The sequence below is a fragment of the Musca domestica genome, unplaced genomic scaffold (assembly GCF_030504385.1).
Source record: "Musca domestica strain aabys unplaced genomic scaffold, Musca_domestica.polishedcontigs.V.1.1 42, whole genome shotgun sequence".
NCBI lineage: Eukaryota > Metazoa > Arthropoda > Insecta > Diptera > Muscidae > Musca > Musca domestica.
This window is the reverse complement of record NW_026712329.1, coordinates 3,944,316-3,963,447: the sequence shown is the minus strand read 5'-3', so window position 1 is coordinate 3,963,447 and position 19,132 is coordinate 3,944,316. Positions and strand designations below refer to the sequence as shown.

The 19,132-nt window shown below is 35.0% G+C and overlaps 1 protein-coding gene across 3 annotated transcripts in view; it reads right to left on the bottom strand.

Moving 5' to 3' along the window:
* Positions 1–7,628: 7,628 nt before the first annotated feature.
* The window catches only part of LOC131804330 (uncharacterized), a 105,589-nt gene continuing 94,085 nt past the window's right edge, over positions 7,629–19,132 (bottom strand). For all 3 annotated transcript variants that reach the window (XM_059127070.1, XM_059127072.1, XM_059127071.1), the window contains 7 exons: positions 14,039–14,595; positions 13,817–13,904; positions 12,514–12,934; positions 12,328–12,446; positions 12,171–12,263; positions 8,443–8,568; positions 7,629–8,369 (listed from right to left, as the gene is read on the bottom strand). In XM_059127070.1, coding sequence (XP_058983053.1) covers positions 8,101–8,369; positions 8,443–8,568; positions 12,171–12,263; positions 12,328–12,446; positions 12,514–12,934; positions 13,817–13,904; positions 14,039–14,260 — 1,338 coding nt within the window. In that variant the 5' untranslated portion in view covers positions 14,261–14,595 and the 3' untranslated portion in view covers positions 7,629–8,100. The remainder of the gene's footprint in view (positions 8,370–8,442; positions 8,569–12,170; positions 12,264–12,327; positions 12,447–12,513; positions 12,935–13,816; positions 13,905–14,038; positions 14,596–19,132) is intronic.

Here is a 19,132-nt window from a genome sequence, read left to right as displayed (position 1 = left end):
ACTTTCTTGCCAAAGGTTGTTTTGTCTTAGAGCTTGTTGATTTAAAATTTAAATAAAAGCACATGTCAAATTATGAAGTGGTGAAAACTAATTTGATAGATAATTTCTAGTTTTACATTTTAATACAATTTCGAGCATATGATCAACACAACTACTTTGCACAAAAAATCATTCCGGAAGTCCAATTTTTTTCAAGCATTTAGGGCGTATTTCGGCAATGATAAGATGAATATTGGTTTCCAAATTATCAAGTGGCGTTAATTCACACGAACACAGAGGCCAATTCACCATTCTATTGTTTGAAACAATGTTGTCGTTGATAGGTTCTTTCAATAAGTTTATTGGTTCGTCCGAAGTATGACAAGTGGCACCATCTTGTTGAAGCCACATTTCCTTTACATCGTTATCTTGAAGTTTTGCAACAAAAATTCATTGATCATAATTCTGTATCGATTTCCACGTGTCGTCCTTCCACATTTTTAAAGAAATAAGGACCGATGACTCCAAAAACCGATAGACTGCGCTAAATATCAGGATGCATTGGTATCCTGGCTTGGCATCGAAAATAGTGTATGTAAAGCAAAATTTGGTAATTACTTTTATTACGGGCGACTATGAGAATTCTATAAACATTGTTAATTTAAGAACGATTTGGAAGCTTTGTTCTGGAGTTAACTTGTTCACGTTGATTTTCCAGATACTGAATAGAGACGTCATTTTATACTTTTAAAACAGCTATCAGACAACAGAGTGATTCATATTAAAATAATAATAATAATAATAATAATAATAATAATAATAATAATAATAATAATAATAATAATAATAATAATAATAATAATAATAATAATAATAATAATAATAATAATAATAATAATAATAATAATAATAATAATAATAATAATAATAATAATAATAATAATAATAATAATAATAAAAATAAAACACCTTATATAACCCCCAATTACCGCCATCAAGCCTAGAACGAGTTCGGAAATGGAAAATATCGGTTGTCTTCAACATTCAAATTTTTCGAAAAATACTTAATTCTTATACCCTCCACCTTGAAAAGGGGGGTATATTAACCTTGTCATTCCGTTTGTAACATCCATAAATATTCGTCGTAGACCCCATAAAATATATATTCAGGATCAGCATAAAATTCAAAGTCGATGTAACGAAGTCCGTCTGTTTGTCCATCCGTCTATCTTTCTGTTGAAATCACGATACAGCCCACATTATTTGACGCAGAGCTTCAAAATTTGGCAGAACAATTTGTATTATGCCTAGGATGGTTCGTATTAAAAATGATATATCGGTCCACGTTTTGGTGTAGCCGCCATATAATGGTACCTCCCGATATTCGGTATTTTGATTATTTTAGCGACATTATGCACAGGAATTGTTTCAAATTTGGTATTTGAAGTTCCTAACGGGTACTACAGGCTGTGACAGAAAATTGTCCGTGCAGGTCTTTGTATAGCCCTCATACAATGGTACCTCCCGATATTCGGTATTTTGATGATTTTAGCGTCATTATTCACCGGAATTTTTTCAAATTTGGTATTTGAAGTCCGTCATGGATACTACAGTTTATGACAGAAAACTGTCAGTGCAAGTCCACGTTTTGGTATGGCCGCCATATATTGGTACAGCCCTATATCCAGTATTTTGATAATTTTAGCTACATTATTTAGCAATTTTTTCAAGTTTCGCATTTGAATGTTATGATTAAAGTTGCTTATAACGGTTTATTTTTTGAATATTGCAAAATTCGTTTCAAATGGTGGAGTGTATTCAAGGTTCGGCCTGGCCGAACTTACAGCTTTTTTACTTGGTGAACTTGACTTATGCCGCCAAATTGGATACTGATCAGGACTCCCTGAAACTTTCTTTTAACTTTTATAAAATACAAAAATGATTTCCAGATTTTTTCTTAAATTTTGCACATTCTAAAATCCTTCTCATTATTATAATTAGTATGATGTGATTTTTACACCTTTCATCATTCGATATAATAATAACTTTGTCATTCCGTTTGTAACTCCTTGAAATATTCATAAAAGACCGTACAAAGTACATACATTCTGGATCAGTGTAAAATTCTAAGACGAACTAGGGATGTGCGTCTGTCTGTTGTAATCAGGTTATCTTTCGAACGAATTGAGATAGAGGGCTAAAATTTAGCATACATGCATAGTTTACCAGTAGCCGTTTTCGTATAGCCCCCATATAACGGTACCCCCCAATATTCGGTATTTAGAAGATTTCAGAAACATTATTCACCGGAATCGTTACAAATTTCGTATAGAAAGATCTTTATGGGTACTACAACTCATCGCAAAAAAATCGTTTGCAGGTCCACGTCTTCGTATAGCCTCCATATGACTGTACCTCCCGATACTCCGTATTTTCATGATTTTTTCGACATTATTCACCGAATTTGTAACAAAATTCGTATTTGAGGTTCGTAATGGGCACACTAGCCTATGACAAAAAATTTCGTATGCTGGTCCACGTCTTCGTATAGTCCCCATATAACGGTTTTCAGTTAAGTGGTAGTTTTCGGATTTTTTTTTTAAATTTTCTATTTTTTTCGAAATGGTGGAGGGTATTATTAGAACTTAGCGGATTTTTTACATGTTTGATTTGCAAATAATATGGAAGGAAATAATTTTAACTCACGTTAAATATGGAATTAGCGACACACATTTGTATCAAAATGTTTTGTCATGTCATAAATTTCGACCGTCTACTTGGTCCCGATTTTATTGTGATAAAGAACAGAACATTTTCGAAAGTATAAGTCAAATGGTTCACTTCCTTTTTTAAAAATATACACAAAACTTATATAAATTCTGAAATGGAGTTCTCAATTGAATTTTGAATCACCTTTTGCCATTCAGCATCCTCCGCACGGAACAGGAGCATACATTATGCGCTCTTTCGTTCACTAATTTAAAGACTTTTAAGGAATACATGGTTAGCTCCCAAATGAGTTTGTTTATACATAGATATCTACATGTATTTGTTTAACATTTAAATAATGCTTAATATTTTCTGGTTCTGCTGACCATTACTAGTTTATTATTTCCACAGTCCTGCATTTCCCAAGAAATGAATCATGTGCCAGTGCTTCTTTACACCACATACATTAACCTGACACATAAATATGTGTTAGTATGTGTTTATATTATGTACGTACATATATAAATAACCATATTTACATAAATAAACTTTAATTGCAGCAAAGAATCCTGTCAGGTATATTTCTCTACCCATACATATACACTGGTGGCCAAAACTAAAGCAACTAAAATCGCAAAGACAATAAATGTCCTGTAACTTTTACAAAAATAAACAAATCGTAATTATTTTTCCAGTTTTAAATGAGGGGTTTAATTCACTTTTAAGAAACTAAAAATAAAAGTTCAAAAATAATTCGGAACGAAAAATAATATGTAGAAAACTAAAATGACCCAATTTTTGCTTGGTCAAAACTATAGCAACTTCTGATTTTTTATTTTAAAATAATCAAATTTTGGCTAGTAGTCGATAGCATAACCATTATTTTTGATAGCAGCTGCACACCTACGAGGCATTGAATCTATAACACCCTCAATTTGATCCATGGGTATGCTTTCCCAGGCACCCCGAATTCTTTAGAAAATGTTGTTCTTATTTATTTCCGAATCTCGCTTGATCTTCCTATCTACGGTACTTCAAGGGTTTTCTATGGAGTTTAGGTCAGGTGATTGTGCCGGCCATGACAAAACATCAATTTTTGACTCCCGCAACCAATATTAGAAAAGTTTTGATGCAAGTTTGGGATCATTGTCAAGCTGAAACACCCAAATGAGCCGAATATTTTACTGAGTGTAAGGGAACAACGTGATGTTCAACACATCTTTGTAAACAAACCGATCCATAACTTCCTTTATTTCATGAATTGGCCCAAGTCCATAGAAAGAAAAACAGCGCCACGCCATTTTCGACCCTCCCTTATGCTTCACTGTACCTGTGCAGCACTGCGGCATGAGTCCTTCATTTTTTGGTCTTCTCACCGGAAATTTTTTCACGTCTGAGCCTTTAATATTAAACGTAGACTCATCCCAGAAATAATGTTTTTCTATTGGGCTTGATTCCATTTAATATTATCGTTTCCGAAAGCCTTTTTGATTTTTTCAGATATAAATGGTTTTTTTTTGATGTCTTACGCGCATGCAGACCAGCTGCCACTACTCGTCTACGCACTGATCTCGAGCTGATATCCAATGATTGCTCTCTCACCAATCCAGTTGAACTCTTAAATGGGTGTTTTTTTTTTATTTCTCTCACAATTTGTGGATCAGTACGGGCTGAAGTTTTTCACAGCCTTCATCCGTTATAGACTGTTACTACTGATCCAGTTTCAAAAAAACGACTTAGTATACAGAAATAATTATGAAATAACAGAAATATTTATGAAATATTTATCGGAAATCATTTTCTGTGATATGTTGTTTTCATAGTCACTGATAATTTGCTGTTTTATTCAGGTACTGTATTTGCTTCTAGCCATTTTTAAAATTTTTTTGGGCAGTACTTAAAAAACGAAAAGAAAAACACATGCTGTTGTAAAAAACTTCTCAAAATGGATTTATAACAAGCGAAATTGTCGAAGGAAGCAAAAAGCGATTAATATCACAGTAAAAACAACTGAAATTGCAGCGGTTATATGAATATACAACAGAGTTGCTTTTGTTTTGTCCACGCCAAAATCGGGTTAATTGACTTTACCATACATTATTTTTTATATAAAAATGATATTGGTTTTTTGTTTTAGGTTTTTAAAAAGTGAATAAAGTGCCTAATTTAAGACAAGAAAAACTTTCTCATTTTCTTAATTTTTAAAAGAGATACAGGGCATTCATTCTCCTTGTAATTTCAGTTGCTTTAGTTTTGGCCACCAGTGTATATTTAGTTTGGTATGTTTTCTTCATTACCATACATTTGTGGTTTTTCCAGCAATGCACTAAAGTTTGCCAACATTGTACCTCAACAGGTACGGTGTATTGTTTCCAACTGTTTTTCGGTCTGCTTCTCCTTGGGGAATAATGTATAAATTTCCATATATTTTGTTGTTTTTGGTTAAGTCTGTCTTCTGTTTTTATATGGACTTCTATTGTCGTTATTGTATTATTAGTATTTTCCATCCGGCATCCTGTTATTGTGTATTTTGTTGTACGTTTACATTGTACAGGTGATAAAAGCATTGGTTGTTTGGTAGGTGATGGACCACAAATAGGAAATCATTTCCCTTTGTTCCAAATAAGCATGTATGAATTTCTATGTCGGTATGGCAACATTATTCACCACAGAAATATCATTGGATATTTTCCCATGAGATTGTTAGTTTAGATAATTTACTTGGCTTCTGCCGACTGATACATTTGGAAAAAGGCATTGTTTATAACTTAAATATAATTGACTGTCGTTTTAGGAAGAATTATTATTTCATGAAATTCATTTTCGCTTTTGGTTAAACAATCAAGTCAGGGAATATGACTTACTCTCAAATTAGAAAAAAAAAAAAAAAACAAGTAAAAAAGCAGCTAAGTTCTAAGAAGGAGCATGAAAATTGTTAAAAAAAATTTGTCGAAAAATACCGCTCAATAAAAACCTTTATATGGTTGGTTATATGGTTGCTATACTAAAACATAGACCTATATGGACAATTCTCTTCCAGGGGGTAAAGTACTCATAGATAACTCCTTGTGTAGAATTTCAGACAACTCGAATAAAAAATGTGGCTAAAATCAGAAAAATACCGAATATCGGGAGGTTCAGTTATATGGGGGATATACGAGTTCGTAGACCTATATAGACAATTCTTTTTCAGGGGTTAAAGTAGGTGGAGGTTATAAAAACAAATAGAAAACAAGTAAGCAGAGGATATAGTCTACAACACTACAAAATGTTAGAAGCCCCCTTATATCCAAATAAATTTTGGAAGATTTCGATTTTGAAATTATTTCACGGAGCACTGCCCAGATATTACCCTTAGCATTTTGACCAGGGACATTTGCCCAATATGTACGCACTCCGTCGTGCTGTTAGTTGTTGTGGTCCATTGTGGTCCATTGTACAGCTAAATGTAATCCAATGGTCATCCAAAATGCTAGAATTCTTCCCTGTCTTTATCACTCTTCTCAGACGTGTCGATTGGCTTCAATTGTGTGATCAGGAATTTTTTCCTGTTTTTGGTCAACTTGAACCTCTAAATATTTTGCGATCATCTACAAAATTAAGAGACCCCTCTGTATCTCCAATTTTAGACTCATCTATATGATATGATGTAGACAAATCAACATGATTGTCTACGATATTTGGTAATATTCGTCAACGAAATTAGCATAAAAAGCCATAAGTTCGCCTTTTGTGTATATCGGATATAATCTGTAAGTAATGTTGGTATTTTTTCACACACAAGTAGTGGTCCATTCTAACCGTTACCCTAAGCTCTAACTTCATGCGACATTTCGTGTCCTTTGGTTTCTTTTTGTGACTTTAATAACGGCTGCAAAAATCAGGAACATTTTTAGTTGTTGGTCCATTTCAAACCCTAAATATATTGCGGACATCTTTGAAAACAATAGGCCAATCTCATCTGAGTCTATCTCTACCCTCGTGAAAATTTCCGTGAGGATCGGACGATAATTGCAATCTATATATAATAACCCCAACCTGTATTGGAAGGTGAAAAAATATAACAAAATATACACTTCAATATTATAACTCAAATTGAAAAAATCGCATGCGATAAATTATATGAAAAAAATAAAAAATGCCACAAAATACTACAAAATCTATTTTAACATTATTACTGGCATCTTTTTATGCTTTTGGTCAAAATCGGTCCAGCCATTCTTGAGATATAAGCATTCTAGCTAACATCCTCTTCCTTTTTACATATACATTGTATATATTTCGCAATATATACCACATATATTTACTATCGGTATTTATATAACGGTGAGAATTGACCTGTTCGTCTATTTGAGATTTCGCCGTCATTTAAAATATTCGCGGCTTAATGCAAAATTTGATTTTTATTTAACATAAATGTTATGGTATATTTCACCCACTAAATATTATCCGATGACCATCAAAATTGGAAGGCTTCTGCCCAGATCAGGATATTTTTTTAGCTTTTGATCCATTTCAACCCCTAAATATTATGCGATCATCTTCAGAAGCAATAGGTTTCTGTTCTGGCTCTATCCCCACCTTCATTCTAAATTTCATGAAGATCGAGCCATAATTGCGACCTGTAGAGTGACTACAATTTAACACGGACAGACGGATTGACGGACATACATTGCTAGATCCATATATACTACAACTATCCTATGTGGGAAACCAATATTTCGAGGTGTTACATAATTTTTGGCCCAAAACATGGTGTTGTAGGGTATAAGTACTACAAGTTAATTAAAAACATGTTTACATATACCCTTTTTGGGGCCGAACCAAAAAATTCGACTTACATTCTGCATCTTTATATTAGATCTAATGTAAATATGTGTTCATTTTCAGTCGTAGGTAGTGGTTCCCATTACAAACTCCAAATACTAATAACAAAATAAATTATTAAAAAAAAACATTTCAAAAATATATATTTGGTTTATTATTTGTGACTTGTGTTTGAATGGTGATTGTTTAAAGAAAAAATTATTATTAACTTAAATGCACTTCACAACTTGGTTCATTGAACAAATCAGAAAAAAAGTAGTTTCGAGGAATATTTGGATTTTCTTCTTAGACAATTAGTGTGCTGCAAAATTATATATTACCACACATAAATTAATCTCACAAAATTGGCAATTTTAAATTCCAATACAAAAATACTTTGGTTAAGTACAACAACATTTTGAGTTTCAGTGGAAAATTGACAAAAAAAAAGAGATTCTATGCTACCTTAAATACGAATAACATGCAAATAATAGTTATAACCGTTTGTTAAAATTCTACGAAATAACGAACACACGTTCAATCCTGTATTGAGATAAACTCACACTCTCTCATACAATAATTGTTCTTTTTGTTTCTTTTTCTTCTTTAATTATAATAATCCGCCACAAAGCTAACAAAATTATCACGTAGTGGTTCAGCGCAGGGATTCAAACCCCAGAAGGCTCCATGACAACCGTTCTGTTCAAAACACGAATAACGTATTTCCGAATTACGATTTGAACAGCAGTTGACAATTGCCCATACGCATTGTGAAATACCAGCTGGTTCGGTGGCTGGAGGGGCAGCGGCTGGTGGAGCTACTGTTGTTGTACGCACATTTGTTGCCTGCTGCGATACCGCCGATTGTCCTCGATCTGTAATGAAGTGAATTGTAATTGATTTTTTATTGGAGTTTTATTTGTTTATTGGTGGACATTAGGTACTTACTGTCTAAAAAGCTGAAATCAAAATTTTCGGGTCTTGGATCACGGAAAATGGACTCTGGTGGACGGGTGGCCATGGGACGACGATTGAATAATGGTACTGCTTCTGTTGTGGGGGGTGATTGGGGGTCTGAAAGTAAATAAAGTTAAATATACATTTCTATTATAATGATATTTTAGAAATTGTATCTCTGATAAAATGAACGGCTCGGTCAATAATTTGCAAAATTATGATCCTGTAGGAACTTTATCTATGAGATAAGGGAACGTTATGATCACTTTTCAGCTAAGTTCTTTTTTTCCGAGAACATCTTAGATAATATCCTGATATACCTAAAATATCTGACATAATATCTGGCTGAGTCTTTCACTTTTAAGTTTAGCGGTAGAATGATGACCAGTTACATCCTCTACCTTAAAAATAATGTCAGGTAAGTTTTTCAATTTAGAAGATAATGAACAGTTGGGTCTAATATTTTTAAGTTAGTGGTCGGTAAGTTCCATTATTTCTGAGGTAATCGCTAAATTGCTTGGCTGCCTCTAGTGTAAAGTTACTTAAATTATCTCTTTGAGAAATTAGGCCTATCAGCAGATCAGGTCCAGTATTTGTATATTGACAACCGATTAGTTGATCTGGAATAATATTCCAAAATCCCTAAGAAAATTTTAAGTTAAGCTGTCAGTTCGAAGCCATTCGTCCGCCAGCTGTTAAAATTATTCCAGTGGCAGGAAAAAAAGTTATTCGTAATGGAACTCAAGCGTGATAGTGTGATTTCTTTATATTTGGCTGGAAAAACACAAGTGGCTATCGTTAGAGCACCCCAGCATTTAAATGTAAATAAATCTTTTGTGTCTCGTACCATCGCTCGTTGCCGTGATACTGGTAGCGTAGTCCGACGTCAAGGAAATGGACGAAAAACAAACAGCAACATCAGCTGAAATTGTTCGAAAAGTAAAGAAGCGACTTGATTGAAATCCGCGTCGCAGTGGCCGAAAAATGGCTCGTGAGCTGAACATATCGCAATATTCTCTTCGGCAAATATTGAAAAATGAGCTCGGGGTAAAACCAAAATATGCATGAACTTACACCGCAACAGAAAGAAAATAGGCTCAAAAGAGCTAAAGAGTTGCTTCACTTGGCCGAAAGTGGTGAAGTGAAGAATTTGGTTTTCTCCGATGAGAAAACATTCATTGTCCAGTAGTTTGTAAACACACAAAATGATCGTGATCTTCGGCAAGTAACAAAGAGGTCAGCTGCCGGCCATGGTGATGGTATGGGCCGCCATAACAGCCGATGGTCGCTCTCTGTTCGTATTAATCGACCGTGGCATCAGAATAAATGTCGTTTATTATCGCGAAAATATTCTGGAGAGTGTATTAAAGCCTTGGGCACGCAAACATTTTGGCCTCAGACCTCGGATATTCCAACAGGACTCAGCACGCGCCATCCAAGAGTGGTTTCAAAATGAGGTTCCTTGCTTCATTTCTAGCGCACAATGGCCACCAAAATCTCTGGACACCAATCCGTTGGACTATTGTGTCTGGAGTATTTTGGAAAACAAGGTTGGCACTAAAAAATACCAAAGTGTAAAGCAGGCGTTTCGCCGGGAATGGGCCAAAATACCGCAGAGCAACATTCGGGCAGCGTGTGACTGTTTCATTGGCCGTTTGAAAGCCACAATTCGTGCCAAATGTGACCAATTCGAACAAATCTAAACTTGTTCTAAAATTTGATGCTATTTCCGACATTTTTCCTTTCATTCAATAAAATTTAAAAAAAATGTAAAAATTATGGCGTTTGTCATTGTTACAGTTTTTTTTATCTCACCCTGTATGTATATTAGCATTTTATGACAAATAATTTTTTGAAATATTATGACTTGGTGCGATTTCGTTTAGAGGACGTTTTTGAGCAAATTAAAAAAAAGTACCAAAAGGACCTCTTTTACCAAAATATTCCCTATATTTTTATACCCTACACCACATAGTGGTAAGGGTATTATGTCTTTGTGCATTTGTTTGTAACATGGAGAAGGAAACGAGTTAGACCCATAGTTACTTTTGAGAACCTTCATAGAATCACTTTCTGAGTCGATTTATGCATGTCCGTCCGTCTGTCCGTCCGTCCGTCCGTCTGTCCATGTATTCTTGTGAACAAAATGCAGGTCGCATTTATTATCCGATTGAGATGAAATTTTCCAAACAATATTGGCCCAAGGACGAACCCTATTGAAATTGGTGAGAATCAGATCAAATTTAGACATAGCTCCCATATATATCTTCATCCGATTTCGGGTTAAATGTGCACCAAATGTCCACTATCAGTCCAAATTACCTGAATTTTGGCACACCCAACCGAGTTCGGCCTAGAAGCAAGTATATCAAATTTGGAGAAAATCGGTTCAGATATAGCTATAGCTCCCATATATATCTTTCATCCGATTTGATCTTTAAGTCCCTAACATTCCTACTATGCACTCCACAACCGTGATATTTGGTACCAGGTATTAGATGGAGCACTGAAATAGCTGTTTTAAATTTTATCGAAATCGGTTCAGATTTGGATATAGCTCCCATATATATCTTCATCCGATTTCGGGTTAATTGACCGCCAAATGGCCAATATCAGCCCAAATGGCCCGAATTTTGGCACATGTGACCGAAATTAGCCTTAAAGCAAATACAACAAATTTGGAGAAAATCGGTTCAGGAACAGCTATAGCTCCCATATATATGTTTTATCCGATTTGGTGTTTAAGCCTCTCACATTCGTAATATGCACTCCACAAGAATGATATTTGGTACCAGATATAAGATACAGCCCAGAAGTAGCTGTTTGTAATTTTATCGAAATCGGTTCAGATTTGGATATAGCTCCCATATATATCTTCATCCGATTTCGGGTTAATTGGGCACCAAATGGCCGATATAAGTCCAAATGGACTGAATTTTAGTACATCGGACCAAATTCAGCCTAAAAGCAAGTATATCAAATTTAGTGAAAATCGGTTCAGATATAGATATAGCAACCATATATATGTTTCATCCGATTTAGTGTTTTAGTCCCATACATTCGTAACATTCACTCCACAACCGTGATATTTGGTACCAGGTATTAGATGGAGCACAGGAATAGCTGTTTTAAATTTTATCGAAATCGGTTCAGATTTGAATATAGCTCCCATATATATCTTCATCCGATTTAGGGTTAAATGTGCACTAAATGGTCAATATCAGCCCAAATCACCTGAATTTTCGTACATAAGACCGAATTCAGTCTAGAAGCTAATACGTAAAATTTTGGAGAACCCCGGATCAGAGATAGCTATAGAATTAGATAGAATTATATAGATTTTGATTTTGTACCAAATATCTCATAGAGCTCTGAAATGCACTGTATAAACCTTTTTACGAGAGCTCTACTAAATATGCATAGTGGTGTAGGGTATCATATAGTCGGCCCCGCCCGACTTTTGAGCTTTCCTTACTGGTTATCCGAAATATTAGTGAAGAGACTATGTAACTGATGTACACGGATTCCGTGGAATCTTAATCTTTAAATTTGCGGAAGAGGGGGGAACATACCCCCTCTATTTTGGTTACTTTTCAATGTAAACTTTCTAAATGCCGATACACGTGTCTTCTTTTGTTAGCCCTACTACGTTACACTGCCTAAGCGTTAAAATTAATTACATCTATGATAATAATTCCTATATCACTCAAAACACTTACTCATGAAGCTAAAATCGAAGTTTTCTGGTCGGGGATCACGGAAAATCGATTCCTGGGGCCTTCTGGTGGGACGTGGTGTAGGTCGAGTTGTAGCTAAAAAATAAAATATTTTTTATTTTAGCAACTTAAAACTATTGTAATTTAATTTTGTAGTCACTTCTTGGGCCACTCGAAAAGATTACGCGATCATTCTCATCGGCAGCAATGCGAACGCCAAATTCCATTTTCGGAACAGGAATGTCTAGAGCATTGTGTTTCTTTCCGGGAACAGCGTGCCTTGAATATAAAAAAAAAACAAACAATTTAAAAAATCGTCCTCTGAATGTCCTGCATTTAAACTCACTTAACATAAACATAATGGGTTTGAACTTGCTGCTGAACATCGGCGTTGTTTTGTGGCGCTTGATGTCTGAAAAAGGGATTACGTTTGCTACGCACAACATGGTCATCAGCCGATGCGCGAGCGGCAGCCAAGTCACGTCTTATGCGACGATGATATTTTTTGGGTCTCTTTAAGAGTTTATCTTTGGTAGCTGAGTTTTCGTCACCATCTTTCACTTCTTGAGATGCTGGCAACAATTTAAATTGTGTTTTACGCGATCTCACATTACCATTTTCATCTTCTATGAGCAGCGGTGTTTCGGGCAAGAAATCAAAATAGATTTTCTCAGATTCAACATCGGGGCTGGGTGTGGTCCTGTGACGACGTCGATGTGTGATATCTTTGTATTTGCGCTGACGTTTGGTCGTGTTCTTTGTGGGCACTGAAAGGAAATGTTTGAGGAAAACCATTTTATTTTTAAAAAGAAAAAACACCCTGAAATTCTTATATTCGTAAAATTTGCATAAAAAATCACTTTTTTTTAGAAATCTACAGTCACCAATATATGTCATTTTCCAATGATGTTTTTTTAAGGCGAAATACTCTTTTTTATACCCTCCGCCTTGGAAAGGAGGGTATATTAACAACGAAATGTCAATGAAATGTCATTCCGTTGGTTTTTGTCACATTTTTTACGGACTTGTCGAAAAATTGGCATTTGTTGGTCATAATAGGTTCTACCTGCGGTGTCGAAACATTGCATGTATAGATCCAAGTTTTGGTATTGCTCCCATATAACGGTACCTCCTGATATTCGGTATGTTGATGATTTTTGGCACATTTCTTAGAGCATTTTTCTAAAAATTGGTATTTGTGGGTCCTGATGGGTCATAGCTCCGTTGGGTCCACGTTTTTGGATAGCCCCATATAGCTGTACCTCCCGATATTCGGTATTTTGATGATTTTTGCCACATTTTCCCAAGAATATATCAAAAATTGGTATTTGTGGGTTAAATGTTTCCTTTAATCTAAGGTGGAGGGTATTGAAAGTTCGGCCCGGCCGAACTTAATGTTTTTTTTTTACTTTTTTCTTAAGACAAAAATTAATATATTCACGGCAGATCTTTTAAAACATTGTATTGAATGAATATCATCAAAAAGGACCCACTTAGGTGCCATCTGTAGAAAGAATACATTTTGGAGAACTTATATTAATCAATTCAAGCTTCCCTGGGACTTATCTACATTTATATGTATACACACATATATAATTATATATATGTACATACACATACGTACATTATATTCCCTTATTATTACTTACCATAATCTTCGTCAACAAAATCCTCTTTGTACATTATAATCGGATGTTCTTCTTCCATTTTGCCATCGACATATTTCACATGGTGTATCTAAAAGTGCGTGAGGGGGGTTAAGCAAAAAAGAGAAAGAACAAAAATGAAATATACAAAACACTTTATTTTTAGTTTTAATTTTCTATGACGACAGTTACATAGATATGCCCATTATAGCCAAATGTATTTACCTCCAAATTATCGACATCCTTGAATTGCTCATCGACGCTGAAATGTTGTGGCAACCATTCATCCTCATCAGAGCTGGGACGGCATTCAGCCCACGGGGCGTTTATGGCAATCAACAGCAGGAGGGCAAATAAACATCCGTGAAATGGAAAACATTTCCTTTTTGGCCGGATATCACCACCAACAACATCTGTTGTTGTTGTTCGATAATTTCGTCTATGCATTGTGGAAATTGCTTGTAGTTGTTGTTCTTCTTATTTTTGTTGCTACTACTACTGCTGTCGATGATGGCTTCTCTCTGGAATTTTCTCTTCTTCGAGAATTCTTTCTTAGGAGTTGTATGTTTAAAATTTTTAAATTTTAAACTTTTTACTGTTCGTTTTGTTGTTGATTTATAAACGACTCTTCTTTGCTCCCCACTGTTTGGTTGAAAGCAAATGAAAGCTGACTGGCTGGAACCCCTTTTGTACGAAATATTTGTGTTGGCAGCAAACGTATTAACTTTTAGCAAATTGTCGGTAAAGCTTTTGCTTTTTCTGCTCCCTCGAATTTATTTTTGCTGTAAAAAAAGAAGAAAATTTCGAAAACGAAAAGTTATTTGCTGAAGAACAAAGAAAAAAGAAAGAATGGAGAAGAACAATTCTGGAGAAAAAAAAACGAAGGAAAAAGTTAAAAACAAACTTTCCCACAACACGTAGTAAAAATACTCACTCATTCATAGTTGTTTTTTTTTTTTCAAACTTAACATAAAGATAAAGGGCAAGTGAAGGAGGTTATGGTCAGAGGAGCCTGACATGACGATGCCCTACAAAAAGCAAATTAGGTTCATTATGAGGCTAATGACCGATTATATCCACTGAATCAGGGAAAATTGCTTCGGTTCCATTGTTTCTGAGATAGTGATCAGTGAAGCCCAATTGTATTTCAAATAATGACCAGTTAAGATCATTATCTCTGAGACCGGCCTGTTCCTTATTTCTGAGATAATAGTTGGTTAGTTTCATTATCTCTGAGATAAATACCTGAAAGCTTGGTTGCCTCTCTCAATCAATCATAGTAAGGTCCATTATTTCTGAGAGCATGGCCATTACAGAAATTCCTTATATATGAAATTCATTACAGTGAGTTGTACTAATATAAGATAATGGTTAGTTAACTTCATTAGCTATGAGTTATTACCCATATAGGGATAGTGTCGTCAGAAAGGTTCTTTAATATAATGACCGATTAGGTTCAACATTTCTCACATATACCCATATAATTCTGTGTTTTAGACTGGTATGTTTATACTCTCCACCATATATACTATGAAGGGTATATTAAGATCGTCATTCCGTTTGTAACTCATCGAAATAATAATTTTAGACCCAACAAAGTATATATATTCTTGATCGGCGTTAAATTCTAAGACGATTTAGCCCTTTCCGTCCGTCTGTTGTAATCACGCTAGAGTCAAAACGAATAAGGATTGAAAGCTAAAATTTTGCACATATCGGTCTATTGTCTGTAGGCAGCTCAAGTTCGAAGATATGCTATATCGGTCCCCTCCCCATATAACGGTACCCCCCTATATTCCTTATTTTGATGATTTTAGCCACATTCTTAAATGGAGTTGTCTGAAATTCTACATAAAGAGTTCTTTATGAGTACTTTAGCCTCTGACAGAGAATTGTTTATATACGTCCATGATATCGTATGTCCCCCATATAACGGCACCTCCCGATATTCGATATCTTGATGTCTTTAGCCAAAGCCTAGAACCCATTATGACCTACAAATACCAATTTTCAGACAAATCCGTGAAAAAATGTGGCAACAATCATCAAATTACCGAACATCGGGACGTACCGTTTTATGGGGGCTATACCAAAACGTGGACCTATAATTTCAATGACTCGCCACACGAACTGGGACCCATTATAATCTACAACTACCAATTTTCAGAGAAATTCTTGAAAAAATGTGTCAAAAATCATGAAAATAGCAAATATTGGGAGGTACCGTTATATGGGGACTATATTAAAACACGAACTACACGCAATATTTTGGCCGCAGACCTTGATCATTTCAACAGGACTCAGTATCATCGCAATCAGCACGCGCCACCCATTAATGGTTAAAAAATAAGGTTCCTCGCTTCATTTCCAACGCACAATGGCCATCAAAATCTCCGGATACCAATCCGTTGGACTATTGTGTCTGGAGTATTTTGGAAAGCTGGGTTGGCACTAAAAAATACAAAAATGTCGATCACCTCAAGCAAGCGCCTCACCGGGAATGGGCCAAAATACCGCAGAACAACATTTGGGCAGGGTATGATGGTTTCATTGGCCGTTTGAAGACCACAATTTGTGCCAAAGGTGACCAATTCGAACAAATCTAAACTTATTCTAAAATTTGATGCTATTTCCGACATTTTTTGCTTTGATTCAAAAAAATTAAAAAAAAATGTAAAAACTATGGCGTTTGGCTTCGTTGCAGCTTTTTTATCTGACCTATAATAGAAAGTTAATGTAGCGCCACTGTGTCCGTATTTTACAAATACTAATATGCTACAAACTAACCTAGCGGTATAGGGCATTGAACGGTCCACCCAACTTCCGTGGAATAGAATCTGTTTTGCAGATAGCATCCCATGCCGCTTTGCTTTAAAGATATCATGATTACAACAGACCATGGAATAGTCTGTGTAGGGCATTCAAACATAACAAAGTTGGTCTTCTTCACAATTACACAAGGAAGCCCTAAAAACAAGTTGATGGGAGAAGAAAAAACTTGTATTCTTCTTCAAATTTTAATTTAAGATCATTAAAGACCCAAAGACTTGAAAGAAAACCGGGTAGCTAGTATTGAAAATTCTCCTGCAGCATGTTGAGCTGGGGATTTTCTATTCTACACAATTGATTGATTTTTTCGCTTCAATGAGTTATCTCTGTATGCGTGTGAGTGTGTAAAAATACATCATGTTTTTTATTCTTCTTGCCCTGTTTTTGGCTTCCTGTCTGTATTTCCAGAAAAGTTCGACAGGCAGCCAGCTTCATTAGTACTTAAATGTTTATTTAGTTTTAATTAAAACTTATAGACCTTTTTCTTTATCTTTTGTTTAAATTGGTTCAATTTTCTTTTCGTTCGTTTGTTTTTTTTGTGGGGTTGGGAGTCTGGGTTCTTTTTGGTTTCGACAAATATTGATTTTTGATTGTTTACTTCAAATTACCATTCGTAATTATTGGGCAAAAAGGTCTAAGGATATGTCAGTTACGTTGCTGTTTAACTTATGTCCGAAAAAAAAGAAATGATAAAATAATTTAGTAATTGCAAACAAATATACACTAAAGATGAGATCAAATGTACACAACAAATAAAAACAGCGGGTTGGTTAATGGTATTGGTTCTATGAAAATACGCCTAAATCTATGCAACACAAATTGCTAAATTAAAATAAATGTTTATACAATTGCTTGGCAATTATTTAGATGTGTCAAAATGTTTATTTGTATCTCATTATTTTCATAATTAAATAACAAGAAATTGTGTTCCAATTCAATTTTAATTACGCTACTGTTCATCCTGCCTCTAGGCGTACATACGAATGTTTTTCCATGGCCCGTTTATGACGCACGTTTATTGACCTTTGATTACATTAAATTCTGTTTTAATTGAATTCAATCGAATCGACAGTAAATTGTATTTTCCACCCATAACCAATAAACGGATGTATCGAAATTCATTTGTTCGATACAATTTTATTACGAAAATTATGCTAAACGTTGGTCGTCGCTAAACAAATAGTATTTTAAGTTTGTTAATTTTAATTGAATTGAATTTGATGAACCGCCAGCCACGAATCACGCCTCTCTCACAGAAAAGGGGAAATTGAATTTAAGTGTTTGCCACCGGCCAGAGGATGTAAATGCAAATGTATTATAATGTGAGTCTATTTTCAATATTGCAACTAAAATTCAATTCAATGGTTTGGGGCATCAGTCGAAATGAAAACGTTATCGATTGACTAATTACGAAACAGTGTGAATGGCAAATTATTTTAATTGACGTGTTAAATTGACCTTAAATGGGTATAAAAGGCGGCATAGCATAGACAAATTAGAAAATCCTTTTTATCACGGATCAAATATTTTCAATTTGAGGAGGGAAATTTTGTTTTAATTAACCGACCCTAAAGAATTTGTTGCCAATTATGTTGCTTGATTTATATCCAGGCGCGTAACCAATTAACGTCTTCAAAATTACATGGTATTAGAAGGAAAACCCCCTTTTTGCATTTAGAGAAAAAGGCAAATAATAAAGCAGCAATGCCAAACGAAAAATTAGAAAAGAAAAATCTGTCAAAAAATACCGCCTAAATGAAACCCGTTACATGGCTATATGAAGACATGGTGCTTCATAAGTAATGTATAAGTCATAGGCTGTAGTAACGGTTCCGAACGGTGAATTATGTCGCAAAAATCATGAAAATGCCGGGGGTACGGTTACATGGGCGCTATACTAAAACGTGGACCTACGTAGACAATTCTCTTCTAGGGGGTAAAGTACTCAGAAAGAACCCTTTTTTGTGGATTTTAAGACAATTTAATTGAAACATTTGGCTGAAATGGCAAAATGTGGCTGAAATCATCAAAATACCGAATGTCGGGAGTAACCGCTATATAGGGGATATATGATATCGTGGAGCTCTATAGATAACTCTTCCAGGTGATAATGTACTCACAACCTATATAACCTATATAAATAATTTTCTTCCAAGGTATAAAGTGCTCACAAAAAACTTCTTGTGTAGAAGTTCAGACAATTCCATTGAAAAGTGTGGGGATATATGATATCGTGGAGCTATATCTATATACAAGGAACTATATATGCAAGGAACTCCTTGTGTGGAATTTCAGACAATTTCAATTTCATTGTGTATAGCCCACGTTATATGGGAGCTATACGATATCGTGTACCCATATAGATAATTCTCTTCCAGGAGATAAAGTACACACAAAGAACGGCTTGTGTAGGGGCTATACGATATCGAACTCGACCTGCCTGCAGACAAAAGACAGATTTGTGCAAATTTTTAGCTTCCTATCTTAGTT